Source organism: Squalius cephalus (genome assembly GCF_949319135.1).
Source record: "Squalius cephalus genome assembly, chromosome: 12".
NCBI classification, from domain to species: Eukaryota; Metazoa; Chordata; class Actinopteri; order Cypriniformes; family Leuciscidae; genus Squalius; species Squalius cephalus.
In genome coordinates, this window is record NC_137133.1 from 33,759,251 (window position 1) to 33,779,526 (window position 20,276).

The 20,276-nt window shown below is 37.9% G+C and overlaps 2 protein-coding genes across 6 annotated transcripts in view; one reads left to right on the forward strand and one right to left on the reverse strand.

The window, feature by feature from the left end:
* Positions 1 to 731: 731 nt before the first annotated feature.
* gnpat2 (glyceronephosphate O-acyltransferase 2) lies at positions 732 to 10,078 on the forward strand. 2 transcript variants are annotated; one of them, XM_079888528.1, is made up of 16 exons: positions 732 to 831; positions 2,172 to 2,363; positions 2,439 to 2,615; positions 2,712 to 2,841; positions 3,075 to 3,202; positions 3,834 to 3,909; positions 3,994 to 4,145; positions 4,233 to 4,363; positions 5,537 to 5,760; positions 6,716 to 6,964; positions 8,727 to 8,806; positions 8,877 to 9,017; positions 9,117 to 9,216; positions 9,289 to 9,382; positions 9,488 to 9,549; positions 9,669 to 10,078. In XM_079888528.1, the coding sequence occupies exons 1-16, from the start codon at positions 820 to 822 to the stop codon at positions 9,710 to 9,712; spliced, it is 1,992 nt and encodes a 663-aa protein (XP_079744654.1). In that variant the 5' UTR covers positions 732 to 819; the 3' UTR covers positions 9,713 to 10,078. The 2 variants fall into 2 exon arrangements, with proteins under 2 accessions (XP_079744654.1, XP_079744655.1); XM_079888529.1 differs by having other exon boundaries at positions 747 to 831; positions 2,712 to 2,845.
* Positions 10,079 to 13,670: 3,592 nt separating this feature from the next.
* Positions 13,671 to 20,276, reverse strand: part of dnmt3aa (DNA (cytosine-5-)-methyltransferase 3 alpha a) — a 60,002-nt gene continuing 53,396 nt past the window's right edge. For all 4 annotated transcript variants that reach the window (XM_079888582.1, XM_079888581.1, XM_079888584.1 and 1 more), the window contains one exon: positions 13,671 to 19,744. In XM_079888582.1, coding sequence (XP_079744708.1) covers positions 19,603 to 19,744 — 142 coding nt within the window. In that variant the 3' untranslated portion in view covers positions 13,671 to 19,602. The remainder of the gene's footprint in view (positions 19,745 to 20,276) is intronic.

Consider the following 20,276-nt stretch of genomic DNA (forward strand, 5'->3'; position numbering starts at 1 on the left):
TTATACAGGTGCTGAAATTCTTCACCATAAAATCAGAATGAGCTAAAACCAGGTCAAAACACAATGGCATGTGTGATCTAACAAAGTTCAAGTTTTAAAGTGTTTTATATCCCTTTTATATCGTAATTTTTTGTGATTATTTTAATTTAATTTTGTAATAATTTATTGTTTTATTTATTTATTGTTATTCACTTTGAATGACCATAGTGTATGAAATGTGCTATATAAATAAGCTGGCCTTGCCTTGCCTTGCCTAAAGCTCATCAATAATAAAATAGCATTCATTCATTCATTCATGTGGAAGTTTTTTCCTAACAAAATTAAAATTAAAATGAGTTTTAATTCGATTTTTGATACAGTTCATACTTTATCCTTTAATAAAATTGCATACTTTAATAAAATTGCATTTGAGCATTTGATTTATCATTTGAGCAGCCATATTGAGAGTTTGATTTATCATTTAATAAACTGAGCATTTGATTTATCATTTGAGCAGATGTTTTGAGACTTTGATTAATTATTTTATATTTTTAAGCTCTTGAATTTGAATTTTGTTAGGAAAAAACTTCCATACATTCATTCAAGTCTTTTATAAAAATAATTGTACATTGTATTAGTTCGTTCATTTGTGTAATAAAAAACTGATTATCTTTGAGAGATTGGAGATTATTGGGGGTGACAGGTCACGCGACGGAGGCGTTCCCGCGGTGCGCGCGCTCATTGGCTCTGGGCTCCTGTCCGAGTGTCGGTCTGTGGGGGTTCAGTGACTGACTCTGATGTTAGAGGAGGGGGAGAGGAACACCTGCTTCTGCGTGGGACATGGAGCGCTTGGTATGAACATGATATGTCTGTTGTTAAGTTATGTTTGCATATTTATTTGGTCTGGACGTGCATTATAATACCGTGTACACGCTGAGAGCGACACAACGCAACAAAACGATGTCGCTCTCACTCATTATAATCAACGAGGAACGCTTGGAGTGTAACGTTACATCTTCGGTGATTATAATGGCCATCTAATTATGTTTTTGTGGCTGTATGAACTCGGTGTGACAAGGCTTTTTGTTTCGGTTTCTTTATTGAAAGACAAAACAAAACAACACAGTAAACGTTAAAAACTTAGCAAAATTACGCAGGACGGGCTTCTTCAAAATAATTCACCTCAATTGAAAATAAATGATTTAGGTAAATATTTTATCAGTTTTTAGAAGTTATTATTATATTGTTTTAAATAGGTTAACGTTATATTGTTGTAACGTTATCGTTCGCGCTGCTCAAGTCAGTTTAACGGTTTATTTTTATAAGCTCGTGTCTCATGATGAGCCCATTCACAAAGTTAAAATAATGAGAATAATCACAATTTTATTTGTTTTGTTTTGTTTTACCCCTGTGCGTCCTTATGTACATTTTAGGGTTTTTTTCCCAGTTTTTTTTTGTGATCATTAATGCCAATTGCCAACTGTATACATTTTGGCACATGTGTATTTTTATTGGAAATTTTACTATTTAATCCCAATTTCCTTTAATAAATCTTAATAAATTAATAAAATGTATACTAGGTACACAAAAATAGCTACACTTAGGAAAGTGAAACTGAAACCTAGATACACACTGACTCATTGCGACTAGTGTCACCGTGAGGACCTAAATTGAGGTCCCCATGAGGAAACAAGCTTATGAATCATACAGAATGAGTTTTTTTAGTTGTTTTTTTTGTTGAAAATGTAAAAATGCATTTTTCTGTGATGGGAAAAACTCTGCAAATCATAAATCCATCCACTGTGTGTTTGCTTTGCTGGAGCTTTGCTGGCATCTAATGGGGAAAATTTGGTACTGCGCCAAAACAAAATCTTACTAAAAGCTTATTTTTTGAGATATCAACCTCAAATTAGGAACACAACTTGTTCTTGTAATTTTTGAGTTCAACATGTTTTATTAAATATAGGCTATGTTTTATATAAAATATTGTTCATAAATAAATTTCATAAACTTGATGTTTCGAGTCAATTTACTACCATTTAGGTTATTTTTATCAAATTAATGTTAATATTTTTATCCGTTCAAGTACGTAAACTGCACATAACCTAAATGTAACCAACATACAATATACAATATATAAATACAATATTTAGATTTCTTGTTGATTGAACAAGCAGTATTGTGTGTATTAGAGTGCTGAAGCACTGAGTGCAGAACCTGATGGCTTCTTTGACATTTTGGAGGAGAGGAGGCGGAGCAGTGACTTAAGCCACGCCTTGCGGACCTTTAACCCTCAGCCATACCGTGGAGCCACACCCATTTCAGCTGCCGCTCTCAACAGGACGGTGCTTGAATCCCAGTACCTGAGCTACGTCATACAGGAGGTGAGAGAGAAAGAGTGAGATACAGTAGTTAAGATGTCATAGCAGTTTTTGTTAACTGTTTGCTCACACTCACAGATCGTGGTTGAGTGCGATGAGACGCGTGAGGCAGTTCTAGAGGAAGCGTCTGCGTTACTGGACGAGATGAGTCAAAACCTTCAGCTGGGATTCATTCGACTGCTGGGCTTCGCAATGACCAAAGTTTTTAAAAGAGTGTTCAGCTCTATACACGTCAACGAGGATGGACTCACACGTGTTAGTGTTTTCCTGTCCTTTCCATTCATTAAAAATGAATTTTATTTTTTTTAAAGGAATGCTTCACTAAAAAATGTGAATTCTGTTATCATTTAGCTCCAGCAGGCCATTCAGGAGCATCCCGTCATCCTTATGCCCAATCACAGGAGCTACATGGACTTCCTTGTTCTGTCCTACATCATGTTCACTTATGACCTCTCTCTCCCCGTCATTGCAGCCGGAATTCGCAAGTATCTACAGATTTTTGTTGTAGTTGTTGGTGGCCAAATCTCACAGTCACATCATGTATTTTGTAATTTTAAAGGTGCACCAAGTAATGCCCTACACTTTAGACAAATGTTTGAAATGACTAACACTTAAAGCTGTAAGGTGGGCATCTCCTCACAGTGGCCACTAAATGCTGTCATGTCAAATCTGCTTAGTGTATCATCCAAATCTCCACCTTTATTTCTCTAACAGCTCTGATGGGGATGAAGCTGATTGGTGAGATGTTTCGACGGTCAGGCGCGTTCTTTATCCGTCGTGCCATTGGCTCAGACAAGCTGTACTGGGCGGTGCTATCTGAGTATGTCAGAACGATTGTGCGGGTGAGAATTTAGTGCATGCTTTATTATTTCTTTTTTTCCCCCCTTTTTTTAAAAGAAATTATTGTACACAACCATTCAAAAGTTTAGAGTCGGTAAGATTTTTAATGATTTTAAAAGAAGTCTCTTTTGCTCAACAAGGCTTAATTTATTTGAACAAAAAATACAGTATAAAGAATAATATTGTGAAATATTATTCAACCTTAACAGAACTGTTTTATATTTGAATATATGGTAAAATGTAATTTATTCCTGTGATCAAAGCTGAGTTTTCAGCATCATTACTCCAGTGTCTTCAGTGTCACATGATCCTTCAGAAATCATTATAATATGCTGATTTGAATGTCAAGAAACATTTCTTAATATCATCAATATTGAAAACCGCTGTGCTGTGTGATATATAGATATTTATATATATAGGATACCGGGATACATTTTTCCAGGATTCTTTGATGACTAGAAAGTTCGAAAGAACAGCATCTTTTGTAACATTATTATTGTCTTTACCGTCACTTTTCATCAATTGAATGCATCCTTGCTGAATAAAAGATAAAAAATATCTGACTGAACCCCAGGCTTTTGAATGGTAGTGTATTTGTTAGCACTGATACTCACAGTGGCAGTTTTTCTGCAGACAGGTTATGCTCCATTAGAGTTTTATGTTGAAGGATTACGGAGTAGAACGCTGAAATCTCTCACACCAAAACTGGGTAAGATTACATTTAAGACAGTAAGTGGAAATGTGAGGCTCTTCATGTTCTTGGTCCCTGAGTTTTCTGTTTGCATCCTCACAGGAATGATGCACATGGTGTTGGAGCCCTTTTTTAAAGGAGAGGTGTTTGACATCAGTCTGGTCCCCATCAGCATCAGTTACGAGCGTGTGTTGGAGGAGTCGCTTCTCGCTCATGAGCTGCTGGGTGTGCCTAAACCAAGAGAGACCACAGGGGTACAGCTGTTAAAGCGAGCCGAAGTCTCATGCATTTCAAAATGTGAAGGAATGAACTTGTTGCTGAGCTCTTGCTGTGATCTGCAGGGTTTGCTGAAGGCCAGGACGGTTCTGAAGGAGGATTACGGCTGCATGCATGTGTGCTTTGGAAACCCTGTGTCTGTTAGAGACCTGGTCAAAGGAAAGATAAACCACAGGCAGTACAATCTGGTACCCAGGTAATATATATAATACCCACGCATGTGACAATTAAAAAAAGAATAATATGTGAAATAGTCTGCATTATGCAGTGATAAATTATTAAAAGAGATCATGAGGAATCAAAATTTCCTTGTGTATTTGACATATAAGAGGTCTTTGTTTCATTAAAACTTCCTGCAAGTTTCATAGCTTAAAAGTTCCTCCTCTTTCCTCATTTATTTAATCAAGCTCCAAAAACAGCTGGGGTGTTTCTCAAAACTAAGAATGCAAAGAACGGACTTGTGTTCTTGGGGAGAACGCTCTTGCTAGTTGTTCTTGGAAGAATGAACTCACAAGGTGACGAGCACACAGAACGCTGCTGACAGTTTGAGACGATGTGTTCTTGCTGGTATTGCGCAATAATACCCCCGCACAGACGCCGTCTGCAGTACCCAAACATAACGAGATTTATTGACGTTATTATTGGCCGTTATTCTTATGGAGATTCTCACTTCCGAAAACGTTTGAGCACATTTTCGATTCGCCATAAATTTTCGGAAAAATGCCATTATTTGAAATCTACACAGTTGATTTCTCGCATCAAATGTTCTCAGAAGTGAATTTAGTGATGAAATAGCGTACGAAATTGTAGAAAAACGACTTGTATTGACCTGCCTCTCCTTCCTCGAATGCCGAAATGAATGCTGGGATATTTCTGCCGTCAAGTTCACACAAGTTACCAACCGTTGCATCCTCGGTAAAATGGGCGTGTCAAGAACACTTCCGGGATTTTTAACCGTTCTTGCCAAAATGCAAACTTGTGTATTGGGACAGTACTTGGGCAGCGACTGATGACGTTTCACAAGTCCACAAGAACACAAGTACAGACAAGAACGCATATTGAGAAATGGCCCTTGTTTAGATATTGTGTAATCTGTGACATCACACAGGCAAATGCATTTGCATATGCCTGCCTCCAGAGCAAGGAAACAGTGAATAGCTATACATAATCACACCACTGGCCCCGCCCACTGGCGTTCAGTCGCTTAACGGCTGACACCTTTTGGCAGTCTTGTGAAATAATAAGATTTTAAAAATCATGGTTGCTATTCAGGCCCTCACAGTGTAAAAGCAAGGTCAAGTGGACTGCATTGCATTGTGGGATATACAGTACTTCACTTCACTCTTTTTTTCTTCTGTCTCATTAACAGAGACCTGCCCATGAAGCCCAATAAGGAGACACAGGAGTTTGTATCTGGTCTAGCCCACATGATCGTCCGTTTGCAGGAGAGAAATGCGGTACTGAGCGCCTGGAACCTGATGGTCGTGGTTCTCCTCCAGAACCTCCAGGGCATTGATTTGGACCTGCTGACCAACAAAACCCTCTGGGTGAGGAGAGTCGCCCTGCAGTTTGGAGCCCACATCAGATGGCCCAGTAAGGAGACATGTAGAGATGACATTCAATAAATAAAACCTGAATAGAACATTCAATCAGCTCCTTTAAATGAAGATCATTTGTTCAATGCCAGATACATTCTTCAGACAGCTTCTGTGGCATGCAGTCAATTAGCATAAAAAGTAATTTTGGCTTATTTGTCAGTTTTTAAAAAAGGCACTTACAGGGGAAGTCATCCAAAAGTAAACATTACACATAAACATGTGAGACTAGTGTGCTGCAAAAAAAATACCAGAAAAGTTTAGCGCATAACCAGAACTTTATCTGTTTTAAACAGTTGTCCCAATACTAAAAGCATAGTTTAGACAACTTTACATCACAAAAACACACATATTTGTATGGAAGACAACAATATACCCTCTGGAATGCCCCATATACTTCAATGGTACGGTAAGTACATTACTCTAAACACAATTTTGGCTTTTTACAAACTGAGGGACAATTTGATTATTTTTTGCCTTAAAATCAACAGCAGATGCTTTCCATAGAGAAAACACTTACACAATATAGTTTGAGCTCTGTACTTCTGTATGTTTAGAATATTCATGAGCTCTTTCCAAGGTTCTCTTACTAGTTTAGCTTTCTAGGTATTGTGAACAACTTGGGACGGTTCTTTAATTCTGGGACTAAAGCCAAATATGTGACTGGGATCAACAGAAAACAACAAAACCCCCTTTCAGGGCTGTTCCTATGGCAATCACACAGGATAAACAGGATAGAAGTTCTTAAATTTGTGTGTTGAGTCTTGAGGAAAGAAAAGATGCTTGTTTAAGCCCCGTTAATTACATTAATAACTTCTTCATAGCAAAAATTTATTTTATTGTGATATTTTTAATGGAAAAGTTTGGAAACTTCAGACTTGACCACCCTGCAACACCCTAGCAACTGTGTAGTGGGAAAACATACCATTCTCCCCCTCTTTTTTGTTTTGTAGAGCATGTTTTGGATTCTGAAGTGATGTCATCGAGCATGACCCTGCATCACTCAGTAGTGCGCTGTGAGAGGGGGCGTGTCTATTTAGTGGAGGAGGCGGGTCCAGGACCTGTCATTCAAGAGGAGGGTGTGTTCAGACGTGCTGCTGCTGTGCTCATGTGCGCCTCCTACAGGAATCAAGCAGTGCATGTATTCACACGGCCAGCTATGGTGGCAGTTGCAATCACAACAGCTGTAAGCAGCAGGACAGGTGAGTAGTATGGCTGCGTTCCGGTCCACTTTTAGACACGCACTTGCGAACTTCCCTAAGCACTTCCCCTCGGGGGAATCCCTGCCACCATTTTGAAGTGCGTTCCACTTCGTGGACGAGGGAAGTTTATATGGACAGACCCTCGCTCCCTCGATTTTGACAGCGGGAGCGAGTCTACTTCATATGTACACTTCAGGCAGCTCCATATACCACAATGCAACACGATTGTGACGTCAACGCAAATTGCGTTTAATTTACCCCACCACAAACAACTCATATTAATGAGTTGAGATATATTAATAATTTTTTAAAAAAAAATTAAACAACTCAAACACACATATATACATATAAATGTTTTTGTAACAATTTTGTAAGGGAAAAAAAAATTAAAAATTCAACCCCATAGTGATTCTAAGTGATCAAGGGCTTAGCACGTCTATTTCAAAGGTTCCGCCAGTAGTGGGCACTCATGCAACGTAAGCAATGACGACATCCGAGTGAACGAGACGGAGGGAAGTTAGCGAGTGAAGGGCATGACAATTTTGGACTGGAACGCAGCCTATAAGAGTATCACAGGAAGTTTTCATAGGTTTTACTCACCCTCATGTTATTCACTGCAAAAATTGTTTTCTTCTGTGGAACATCGATATTTTAAGGAATTTCCAAGAACTGATTTCAAACTTTAAGCTTTAAAATGTATGGGGGAAAAAAGCACCATAAAATTTAATTTTCTTTGCAAACTAGTAAGGGATTATTTTCAGTGAATAAACTATACTTAAAGTCCCCATGCAATTAAAATGTAAGTTTTTTTGGCTTTTAGTGTTAATATGTTAGCCTTTAGGTTATCTATAAGTTAGAGTGCTCCAAAACAATGACAAAATGTACATTTAGAAGATAAAAGTGTTCAAAATTTACAGTCTCTCACTTCCGCCAATATGGATCAAAGGTTTTGATGACATCACTCTGCACTTCAGCTTCTTATCAGATTTTCTGTCCAATCAGATGCTCTCTAGAATAGTCCCGCCCCTACACTATAAATAGATGCTGAAGCTGCAGCTGAAATTGATTACTTGTTCACAGTTACTATTTTCTACATGGTGAATGGCACATATGGTGCAATATATAATCATATGTGCGAGTCGGCGCAGATCACATCGGACGCATTTGAATTCTGGACAGAATGCTCTATTTTAAAGCGATGGAGGAGATCACGAGGACAAACGGTTAGACATTAGAAACAGCACTGCCAAGTAGAAGAGACATCATCGATGCCATGCACCAACAAAAATTACACACTTTTCAAACCACACATCCTCAGCATGACTATGTTCACTATTTTGCTTTAGTAACAGTTTCATATTAAATCTAAAATGGTAATCTATTAGACTGTAGAGCTGTCGAATGCGGCTTTGCTGAGCTCAACGGCTCTGGACGAGCTGTGATATTGGGGAGGAGCTGATCGATATGTCCCACCCTGTCTTTAACTGGCAATTACGTCACCATATTGAATAATGCTGCGTGTTTTAGTGGGGCTTTAAATATTAGTCTGTTACTCACTCAAAGCTATTGTATGACTCAAAAACGTGACTTTTCTGGATCTCCCATTCACTTTTTCTGTGAAAAAAGCAGCATGTACATTCTACTAATGTTTTGTGTTCCACACAAGAAAGAAATCAGCTTTGGAACGACATGAGGGTGAATAAATGATGAATTGTTATTTTTTAGCTAAACTGATCCTTAACCATTTTTGTTTCCTTTCCAGACGACGTCTTTCATCATTTTAAGTTCCTTCTGGAGCTCTTTTCCAATGAGTTTGTCTTCATTCCTGGTCAAGCGGTTCAGGTGAGTCTGATTGTCTAAATGAAGCTGTTGAACAACAGGACATCCATCTAAACATCTGCCTCTCTCTCAGGACTATGAGGAGGGCTGCTTTTTGCTACAGCAGTCCGGTGTGATCGGCCGCTCTGGTGAAGAGGTCCATGTGAGAGACGACGGCCAGGAAACCATCGTCTTCCTCAGAGCCATTCTGCAGCCTTTTATTGAGAGTTACCAGGTGACTGTAATCATCTACACAATTGTCCAGGAAGTTAACCATGTCGATTGGTGAGTAACAGGATGTTGAACACGTCAGTACTGATATCAGTGTGTTTAGCTGGTGTTTAGGTACCTGTGTGAAGAGAGCTCGCAGACATTCAGAGAGAAGATGTTTTCAACCAGCATCCGCAGTTTCATTATGAAGCTCCTTATTTCAGGTGTGGGTCATTTTCAGTTGAAGACTTTTGTGAAATAACAGTCTCTCAGGTAAAGTTACGTCTCTGTCTCAGGTGAAGTTCAGCCGTATGAGGGTTTATCATCTGACCTACAGAGGAACGTTCTCTCAGCTTTGCTCAGGATGGCTGCTGTGACCAAAACTACAGTGTAAACAGATACAACACACATCTAAGAAATGAACTTTGACATTTAAATGGATTTATGAGCACAGAAATTAAGATAATAACAATAACATGTCTCTCTTTATCTCAGCGACGACCAGAATGAGTTTAGAGTGAACAAATCTGCAGTGAAGAGAATATGGGACATGCTGAGTAAGATTATTGATTGATTTTTGTTCTGATCTACTATCTTTCGTTTTGCTGGAAACTAAAGGGTATATCTGCTCTGTTGAGTAGTGTAATGTGTTGTACTTTTGTCTTCTTCATGACAGATGATGGATGGACCCCTCAAATCAGTGTAGACGCCAGACTGTGATGAGAAGAATCGGACAACAGCAACTATCAAATCTTTTATTGTAGAAGTGCTAAAAAGTATTAGTACCATATGTGTTTTTAGTGTCAAACACAGAGTAAACCTGCAGGAGCAGCTCTAGATGTAGAAATTCAGCAATTTTGGACTGTTATGGCAATACATATGATTTAATTTTGTGAAAATCATACAGACAATAATGGTATTTAACAGCAAAATATACATTTGAAGATATTCTTATCTTTAAGTATGTTTATCAAGCAATTTACTGTTTTGAAATTTGATAATCAAATAATTGCATTAATGAAATATTTTTTTAAATATATTTTTCTATGATATCATTGTAATAAAATCTTGATTACTTGATTGTGTACATTCCTTCGTTGATTGATGCAACACAAAGAAACATGAAATTAAGTATCTTCAAAGAAAAGTCAGAGAGTCAACCATAAATCGTTTAAACACAGATATGTTAAATATGTTAGGATTGTTCACCCAAAAACGAAAGATGAAAATCACCCTCATGTTATTCCAAACCTGTCTGAGTTTCTTCTGTTGGACACAAAAGAAGATAATTTAAAGAATGTTGGCAATCAGACATTTGACGGTAGCCATTTACTTCCATAGTAAGAAAAAAAAAATTACTATGGAGGTCAATGGGTATCATCAACTGGCTGGTTACCAACATTCTTTAAATTATCTTCTTTTGTGTTCAACAAAAGAAAAAAACTCAAACAGGTTTGAAACAACATTTTTGGGTGAACTATCCCTTTAAGAAGATATGTTGTTAGCAAGAGTTATGGTTTACAGAACCTTTAAAAGAAGTTTATCAAAACTTTCAACTTAAAGGCAAGGTAGGCAGGGTTTTTCTAAAAACTTTTCCCCCAAATTTGTTTAAACTGTCTTTATATACCAATACATAATTAAAATGTAAGTACTCTGAAAAAGAGAGTATAAAAATCGAGTGTCTCTAGTCCTCTCAGGGCACAATAAACACAGCTACTTATTCCATTCACTCCCACCCTCTCCCTTCTGGGCTCATTCCAAAGCCACGCCCCCAAAACACATGAACGCGCGATGCCGACCGCTCAGCTTGAGGACGCGTTTACGTTTACCAGCGCCGAGAGGAGCGCAGTGCATGTAGTGACATCATGTCAGAATCACATGTAATAAAATACCTAACTTTATCATTATGAATATAAACAACTAACATGGCTGTTAGTACTCACTATCAAGCTAGCATATCGATACTGGTAAAGTTTAAAATATATTGAGTTTGATTCGGTAACGAGCAAGTAACATAAGGCAAAGCTAAAAACAGGTTGCATTGATACACCTTTCCCATTACCATCAGTTACACTGTGATGAAGGTGAATTTCGTGTAAGATTCATAACATATACGGTGTTTTGCATGTAAGAGCTTCCAGATGAAAGCACTGTTGGCTCTGATGAGGACTAACGTTACACTCCGGTGACAATAGCCTACCTTTCTACCTTACTAGTTCCTTTTTTTGCCTTGGCTGACTGTATATGCAGGTACTGGGGATTTTGACTGCTCTTTCTCTGCCATTATTGTGATTCTTCCTAGCTTCCGTGCCTCTTCCCATCCTGGAGTCAAACGGGTGCGCGCATGTGGGCAGCTCCTGTAGCAGCAGGGGTGGTAGCCATGGTAGCGAGGGAGAGTGACAGTCGCCCAGCCAATCATTTTATTCGTTCCGAGTGGAAATAAGTAGCTGTGTTTATTGCGCCCTGAGAGGACTACAGAGACTCGATTTTTATACTTTCTTTTTCAGAGTACTTACATTTTAATTATGTATTGGTATATAAAGAAAGTTTAAACAAATTTAGAAAAAAACTGCCAACCCTACCTTTAACATACTGTATGAACGATTTTTGTTGTTGTTCACAGAATCGTTTGATCCAGTAAATAAATAGGTTATATTTTAAATCTGCTAATATGTCCCATAGAAGAAGAAAACAAGTCTCGAGTGTGAGTAAAATAAGACAGAAATGCAATTTTTTGGTGATCTATCCTTTCAAGAAATTGTCAACCCCCCCTCCTCCCCCTCCTCCCCCCCCTCTCCCCCTCCCTCTCCCTCTCCCTTTTCACGTCAATGGATCAACAGCGTGTAGGTATTCCTCCACTTGTCTTCTTTGTTTCTCTATTCGCTTTGTCTGTTGATTCTGTTCTTTCACCCATTCATCCACGTCGCCTTTAAAGAGCATCATCTGTTGCAGCCAGCGCGCCGTGGACAAGACGAGAAACAGCGCCCCCTGCAGGACGTGCCTGACAGCGCCACACACAGACGACACGACTGACAGCAACTGAGAGAAAGACTCCCACAGCAAACACACTCCCTCCAGGTAATGAACAGCCGCTTTACATAAATACGGCAAAAGGTACAATAGGCGCTCTTCATCGGCGGTAGTCATTAACATGTCATTAACACGAATACATGGTTTGATAAAAATATTCCTGGCAGCTTTGGCGAAGTGTTGAGCGGCATGACGTAGAGGCAAGAGCGCCAGGTACAGCTGACACGTCGCGGTAGCCAAAGTTTGAAGAAACAAACGACACTCGTTAATTACTTTTCCTGTGAATGACAAAAATAAATAAATAAATAAAAATAAAACATACTGTTACAAAAATCAGAAAATGTGGTTACACTTTATTTTACAGTACCCTTACACGTTAGGCTACATACCGGTAGCCTAACATACAGTAAACATGCAACTAATCTACTTCAACCAAACTTGTAAGTACATGTACTAAATTAATATTAATCAGTACTTAAATATATAATTACACTGTAACATGACACCTTAAAATAAAGTGTAACCGAAAATGTTCAATAGGCCTAATATTTAGATATAGCTATTAATTATGAAAGGTGGAAATGCAATTTCAGTAACAAATAGGTTTCCAGTTCTTTACATTAAAAATAAATAAGCATTTAGCAGTCTTAGGTAATGTTATTTACAACATCTAGCCTACCAATGCATTATTAAAATCAAAAGTTGCATTTTAGTAATATTTTTTAACGGACCAGCATGAGCTAACATGAACTAAGAATAAATAGTTGTATCTTTATTAACTAACGAAAACAAAGATTAATAAATAAATACTGTAGCAAATGTAGGCCTATTGCTCATTGTTAGTTAGGCTATATGTTTACCATCAACGAAAAAAATAATCCAAATCACCAACAGGATCCACATCCACATTTTGATGATGACTGAGATCCTCGGATAGCCGTGAATGTGGAACGACGGTCTGTTTGTGAGAAACGAAACTAAAGATAGGCAGGATCTTCAGGTGAACGTCACAGTGCTTTGAGATTGTAACACACTGATAGCTATTGTTACCATATGGTGCCAGAAGTGTCATTGATAAAACAATATTCACTGTTGTTATGGACACATTTCGAAGACTGTGATATGCATTCCCTCAGTTATTAACATCATAAATCTAGCAAAGTCTATCACTTTTAAAATAGGTTATATAGTTCCTTGCACATCTGAATTAATCGTATAGGGGCGTGGAAGGTATTAAAATACATATATAGTACACACACATACGATAAGTGTGACATCCCTGACCAAACTTAAGTTGTTTCAAGTTAATCAGTGTGATGTTATTGATCTTCACTCACACCGTAAGAAAGACACGACAAGGGTGATTTTAGCACAAAAACAGTACATTTAATTCAAGTGTTCCCCAGCACAAGTGCACAGGAAAGGAGCCGTTGTCCGGCTGTCTCTCCTTTCACGGCGTACAGAGAGAATTATGGAAGGATGAGCTGCTACTATAACACTCCAAAGACCATCGAAACACAACAGAACTACAGCCACACCGAGAGAGAGAGGGAGAGTGAGGCTAAATGAGTGTTACAGCAGATGAAGAAAGGAAGTAAAAGAGAGAGAGAGACCTGTGGACTGATCAAATGGACGAGGCTGTAGGGCAATAAATATTGAGGCAAGAACAATTATATAAAAAAAACATTATAGTCTGACTTTAGCAAGAGTACATGGAGGGAGTTTGAAGAAGGGAATGTTGGGTAATGTAGTTTTGCCATCACTTCCAAGCAGATAGGTAACAGTGTACAGTAATGCTGCCTTTAAGTCTTCCGGGGAAGCTCCCACTTACGAGTTCGAAAGTCAATCTGAAATGCTTTTAAGTGATCGGAATAAAATGTATTTCATATTTAACTTCCTGACAAACACAATAAGCTTTTTAGCAGAAAATGAAGGTTAAAAGATGTGCATTAAGTGCAGGGAATGATGGAAAATTGGATTTTGTTTCCCCATAAACCAACACATTTAATAGCTAGTTTTCTTTGACAGTTCAGTTAATTGGACTAAATGTGGCCAACAATCGCAATGGAAACTTATTAAAAATTATGACCAATAAGATTGATTAACTGACATGAAACTCAAAAATCCGAGAAAATCCAGTTTCCCACCGGTAATTTGACGGCATTCGACTTGTAAATACGATCGTTCCCACGTGACCTGAAGGCAGCATGTGAATACAGTATGAATGAATGTTTTTTTTACTGAGAGGCACATACTACAGTAATGTCTAGGCTAAAACACATGAATCTGTACATATTCTGTTTTTATTCGCCTTTCTTTTTTACTTTATTTTCATCAAGTACAAAGTTAAAATGCCTTTTGTTAATATATTCATAAAAGAGTAAAATAATAGTGCTTTTTCAAGACTACACAACATAAAAACAGTCATTGTCAAGACCAAGTCACTTCTCAACGATATAGTTTCACGTCATTCTTTTCTAGATTATCATTTAAGAATAATGTATAGCACCTTTTTGAAACAACCCTTCCTCACGGTCTCTCTGCTTCGAAATATTATTCACCTCACGCAAGACCACCGCCTTCTTTAAAGCTGACGACAGGCTTACTGGTCGGCTCTCGAACGCGTCACCTGTCAATCATCTTTCCCACACGGGTTCATAAATAGAAAAGAATTCTCTGGTCATTTTATTATTTGGACACGGCCATCTCTGACTCACAGCTCCACCCCTTTATTATAACAGCCATGCATACACTAGCCAATAATCACGGCAGAATGACTCTAAAAGTATTCAAAAACACCCACCACACAAAATGTAATAAATTTCTAAAAAAACAAAAAAAAAACTTATGTACAATTCATTAACCACTGAAGTCTCGACTAATAACAATCAAACCTCACGTTGCGTTACGAGATTCACCAGCCTTCACCAAACGAACACAAACAGACTCTAAGGCTACGAGCGGTTCGACCCAGCACAGTGCCACAAAGATCCTGCTAAAGGAGTTGGATCCTACCAAGCGAACCTTTAAAAGGAGAACATCCTGCATTTTAGATGTTCGCTTTCAACGCCTTGAACTGTTAAAACTCTCACACTTGTTAAGTTTGGTTGGATTAAAATGAACACTGGTGCGATTGCTCTGTTAGCGCGGTTCATTTGAGTAAGTGTGAACGCTGACATCTGAACACTGGCGCACCGGGGTCAGCCCTATGTTCCCACATTTCTAAGAATTGTTTTTTTTACGATTTGTCTAAACCCCAGTTACGGACAAGCGGACCGAGACGCTGAGAAGATGGGACTCGATCCGCTTCCAAACGAACTCTGGTGCGGTTCGACTGAAATATGAACAACATGGACCAAAGACATGTAAACGAGCCAAAAACTGGACATAATGTCACAAGATGTGACCATAAAAAGGACAGAATGCTCAAGCATGCCTGTTTTTACTCGTCATAGTCGCGATGTTGTCCATCACAGTTCAGTACAGGCATCAGAACCGCGTCTCCTCGCAGCAGATCTTGGTTTGTGTGTGTGACGGAGGGATTCCTGACGCTGTTTTGACTCCTTTACACATTACATAAGCTCTACACGAGTTCTCAGCAGGTCAAAATACCATCAATATGTAGCTACGCACATACAACGAGCGCATTTATCCCAGAACACAGCATTGTTTTGGATGTTTGGTAAGTTCGCAAAATAAACGTCATAAAAGACATTTTCTCTTTTGGACCAAAAGAACCAAGAGAACCGAACTACAAGTGTGAACACACGCCAAATGATTTTGGAGCAAAATATGTCCGAAAATGATTTAAAGAGGGTTGGGATGAAATTCGTCTTCAAAACCCAACAAAAGACATCATGTCGGTCATGAGAGGCATTTCTAGACAGAATAAGCCGACTTTTTTTGTATTTAAACATGGTAAAGTGAGAGTACTAGACACTTGTTCTCTCAAGTTACGACAAAAATGGACTGAAATAAAGTGTTTTGAATCACATTTGCCCAAAGTGAATTATTATCATCATCAAACATCAATCCATTAAGTTCAAACGTCTAAATGGCAGGATGTTTTCCTTTAAGATCGGTTTCTGAGCATGAGCTAAAGCAGAAGTTTACTATAACCTGTGGGCCATAAGCATATTTCAACATCAACTGGGATATAACCATTCAGGTTTGAATCTGAATTTAAACTGCAAAAAATAAAACTGTCTTTCAGGTAATGAGTTGCTTTCAACATGTCAGCCAAGAGTTCAAAGAAATGAGCAACCCTCAAATAACAAGTAGTCTAATGTGCTAGTTTGATTAGAGAAACCAAAAAAGGTTTCCTTTTCCGGGTTGAAATGTGATCTGTATAAACTCTACCCTCCTGCGAGGGCCAATGTAATTAATCAAATTCATACAAAAATCCTAGGTTTCGAAGCACATCTCTGTGAGCACCAGAGTCCTGTTTACTTCAGATCGGAAACAGGATTATAAAACAGCACACGTAGTAGAGTTGTACAGTAATCCAGTTTGCACGTAATCCAAGTGTGAACTCTCCGATTGCACCAGAATAGGACTCTGGATTCTGGGAGCACCATGTGACCAGCTTTTATGACATCACATAGATGGGCCACTTTCCCAGAATCCCGAGCAAGGAGCACTGAATGTATCAGACTATCAAAAACCAGAACGGTAGAAACACAATGCTAGTCAGCGTGTAGATTAGCACGCGGGCTGATGCGTACGCAGTTCAGAGAGAGAGAGAAAGGCTACGTTCACACCGCGAGAGCCTTTTGTTCATTCATTTTGTCAATATTTGATATCCTAAATGTTTAAATTACACTTTGAATCCAATTTGGCCTCAGACTTTAAAACCTCATTATATTTTTTTATTAAAAAAAAGAAAATGAATTATTGTAATATTGTAAATATTACAATTTCCTATAGTAGAATTTACAAAACATTTGAATATATGGCAATTTAGATTAAGCGTGCACCTACACTGCCATTCATTTATTTGATCAAAAAGACAATAAAAATATACGAAATATTATTACAATTTAAAAGAACTGTAATGAAATTTCAGCATCATTACTCCAGTCTTCAGTGTCACATGACCCTTCGGAAATCATTTTAATATGCTGATTTGCTGCTCAAGAAACATTTCTGATTATAGAGTTGTGCTGCTTCATATTTTTGTGGAAACTGTAATGCTTTTTTTCCCCTTGATGAATGAAATATAATCTTTTGTAACATTATAAACGTCTTCACTGTCACGATTCACCTATTAAATGCATCCTTGCTGAATAAAAGTATTCATTTACTTAGAAAGAAAAACGTACTGACCCCAAACTTTTGAACAGTAGTGTTTGTTAAAAAATGGTCTGTTCACACTGAAATCACAGTGCAAAAAAAGAAGCAGCAATTTCCACATAAGAAAGTGTCTCAGTTGGAAGATGAAAATGTCATTTTTACTCACGCTACCTTCAAAAAACATGCGGCTGCGGTGTGAACGTAGCCGAGCTGAACCGGGAGCAGAACGCAAGTCAGGAGAGAGTGAGAACGAAGCACCATGAAGCTGCACCATGGAGTTCCTGCACCGAAACACATGCAGGAGCTAAAACTACACAACATCCCTGATACCTGACTGAACAACACAGTAAGAGTGGTGGTGTCTGGACACGTGCTGCTGAGTGAAAACGGCAAGATCTGGCAGAATCGGATGCAAGTAATCCCATGCGGAAGTTCAGCTTCTGTCTGCTGGCGGAATATTGCATCAGACACGACAGAAAAAGTGTAAATAAACTTCTCTCACAACCGAGTAAGAAACGGTCATCTTTACTCACCCTCGTGTCAATACAAACCTGTATGACTTTCTCTCTTCGGTGAGGGTGAGTCATATATCATTTTGAACTATTCTTCTACATTAATGTGAGTGTGTAACAGCTCTCAGCATGCATGCGTGTGTGTGTGTGTGTGTGTGTGTGTGTGTGTGTGATGTGACACGGCTCTCTCACTGTATGTGCCCTATAGGCTCCAGCAGAAAGGCATCATACGGGACTGTGTGCTGCGTTGGTATTGCTGAGAGAGAGACAGGGAGACACACAGAGAGAGAGAGAGCACCATAGTCGAGTTAGTGGTGTTGTGTGTGAATAGTTAAGTCAACTGTAGTTTAGTAGTACCATATTTAGAGCGTAACCTGTAAACAGTGTATTGTTGATTCTTCAAGCACATCCTTTCTCTCACAGGAAAAGTGTGTTTATGCGTGAAAATGATGTTTGTGTAGATGTTACACGTGTCCTAACCAGGCATGATATGATAAAGCGTCAAGTGATAATGTTAACATGACACTTTGTCAAAACTAGCCGCGGTTCGCCTGGTTTCTATACGTTAAATAATAGGCAGCACTGCTTAATCAATCTCATGTAAATATGTCTGAGGTAAAATTTCGTCCAAAAATCAAAAAACAAAAATTGTATTTACATTTTTTTTTCTATAACAACATATGCCCCCAGATTCCCCCCAGAATCTGGATGTTTAACTACTTTTTGTCAAATAATTCTTATTCTCAGTGGTGACTCTCATTATATATAATTTATATATGAAGAGTTCAGATGCAAAAGCCTCTAAGTGCCATCTGAGATTTTCTTCTAGAATGATCATGTTTATCAAGCTTGTATATGTAAGTTCAGTAATTCCACTTAAATGGCAATGTAAATGACCTATTAATTGTCATTTAAGTGAAATTACTGAACTTAAATATACTAATATATTGATAAACATGATCATTCTAGAAGAAAATTTCAGATGGCACTTAGAGGCTTTTGCATCTTAACTCTTCATATATATATATAAATATATTTCATTACAATAATGAAATGTGAGGAAATTGTTTAGGAAATAATGGATTAAAAAAAAAAAAAGAAGACATTTATATATAATAAAATTTGGGAGGGGAGGGAGGGGATGTTTAATTGTCATAATGCATCATGATGCAGTATATAATTTCTATTTTTTTTCTTTTGATATTGGGGTGAAACATGACCTGGCACATATTTTCCGTGAGATATATATAAGACATCAAATATGTATCACTGCAGCGTTTCGCTTCCAGTGAGGACAGAACAATGACTCGATGCTTAAAGTCGCCACATCTTTCCTAGTTAGTTCACGCTGCAACATCACATGAGGGGTCGGGTAACAGGACTCGCCCGGTTCGAGCATCCAGAGAGCGTCTAACCAGCGGTTTGTGCTCTATATTTTCACGCTCTGACAAACATACACTTGCAAACTCGCTCACATTTTGTCTCTGTCAGATGTGTGAGAGAGAAAGAGTCGTCACAGTTGAAACATGACCAAAAAAAAAAGAATTATGAAAACGTCGGACAATAAAATACAAGAAAATAAAAAATGTGGAGTTATGTTTTCAAATAAATATGTGAAGTGTGGCTGTCTAGTGGGTTGAATATTAATCTTAGGATAGCACCAGCCATTCACAGGCCACGAGCAAACATGAAGAACACAAGAAGGTGGAGCTTATTGGAAAGGAAAGGAAGAAGAGAGACGTCACGACGCCATCATGACGCGAGGTGGGCGGAGCTTCAGAAACAAGCGAAGTATTCCTTCAGCGGAGCGAAGAGGTGGCGAATCACAGGCACGCTCCATGACCTTCCCAGAAGCCTTTGCCTGGCGAGTCGACTCATGTTGGACACGTCAGTGTAATGGACAGGGAAGCCGAACACTCTGTAATGCACAAAGCAGTGGATTTTACCCACAAATAAAGCCTGGTTTTAGGACTATTAACATTTTTTGTATTGTGACTTTTTTAGGACTTTTAATTATATATTATTTCATAATCATATTATTTTTTTATATAAAGTAATTAGATAATTATATATATTTTTTAGGGCATTAAGCACATTTTTTGCATTATTATTATGCCATTCATTATATTTTATATTCATTTTATTATTAAATTATTCATTATTAAAATTACTAAAATTATTAATTTAAAATAATTAGTTTTATTTCTCATTGAAAGTGTAATGGAGTTGTTTTTTACTGGATTATTGTAATATTCATTTTATTATTAAATTATTCATTATTAAAATTGCTAAAATTATTAATTTAAAATAACTAGTTTTATTTCTCATTGAAAGTGTAATGGAGTTGTTGTTTTTGACTGGATTATTGTAATATTTACTTTTAATTTTTTTATCATTAACAACAAAAAAGAGAAAAAGTACAACAATGCTAAAATTATTTATGAATATTT

Excerpts from the sequence above, each read along its gene's own strand:
- gnpat2 (XM_079888528.1), top strand. Across the intron at positions 5,761-6,715 it reads AGCCCACATCAGATGGCCCA|AGCATGTTTTGGATTCTGAA; the intron begins GTAAGGAGACAT and ends TTTGTTTTGTAG. Across the intron at positions 9,383-9,487 it reads GCTGTGACCAAAACTACAGT|CGACGACCAGAATGAGTTTA; the intron begins GTAAACAGATAC and ends TCTTTATCTCAG.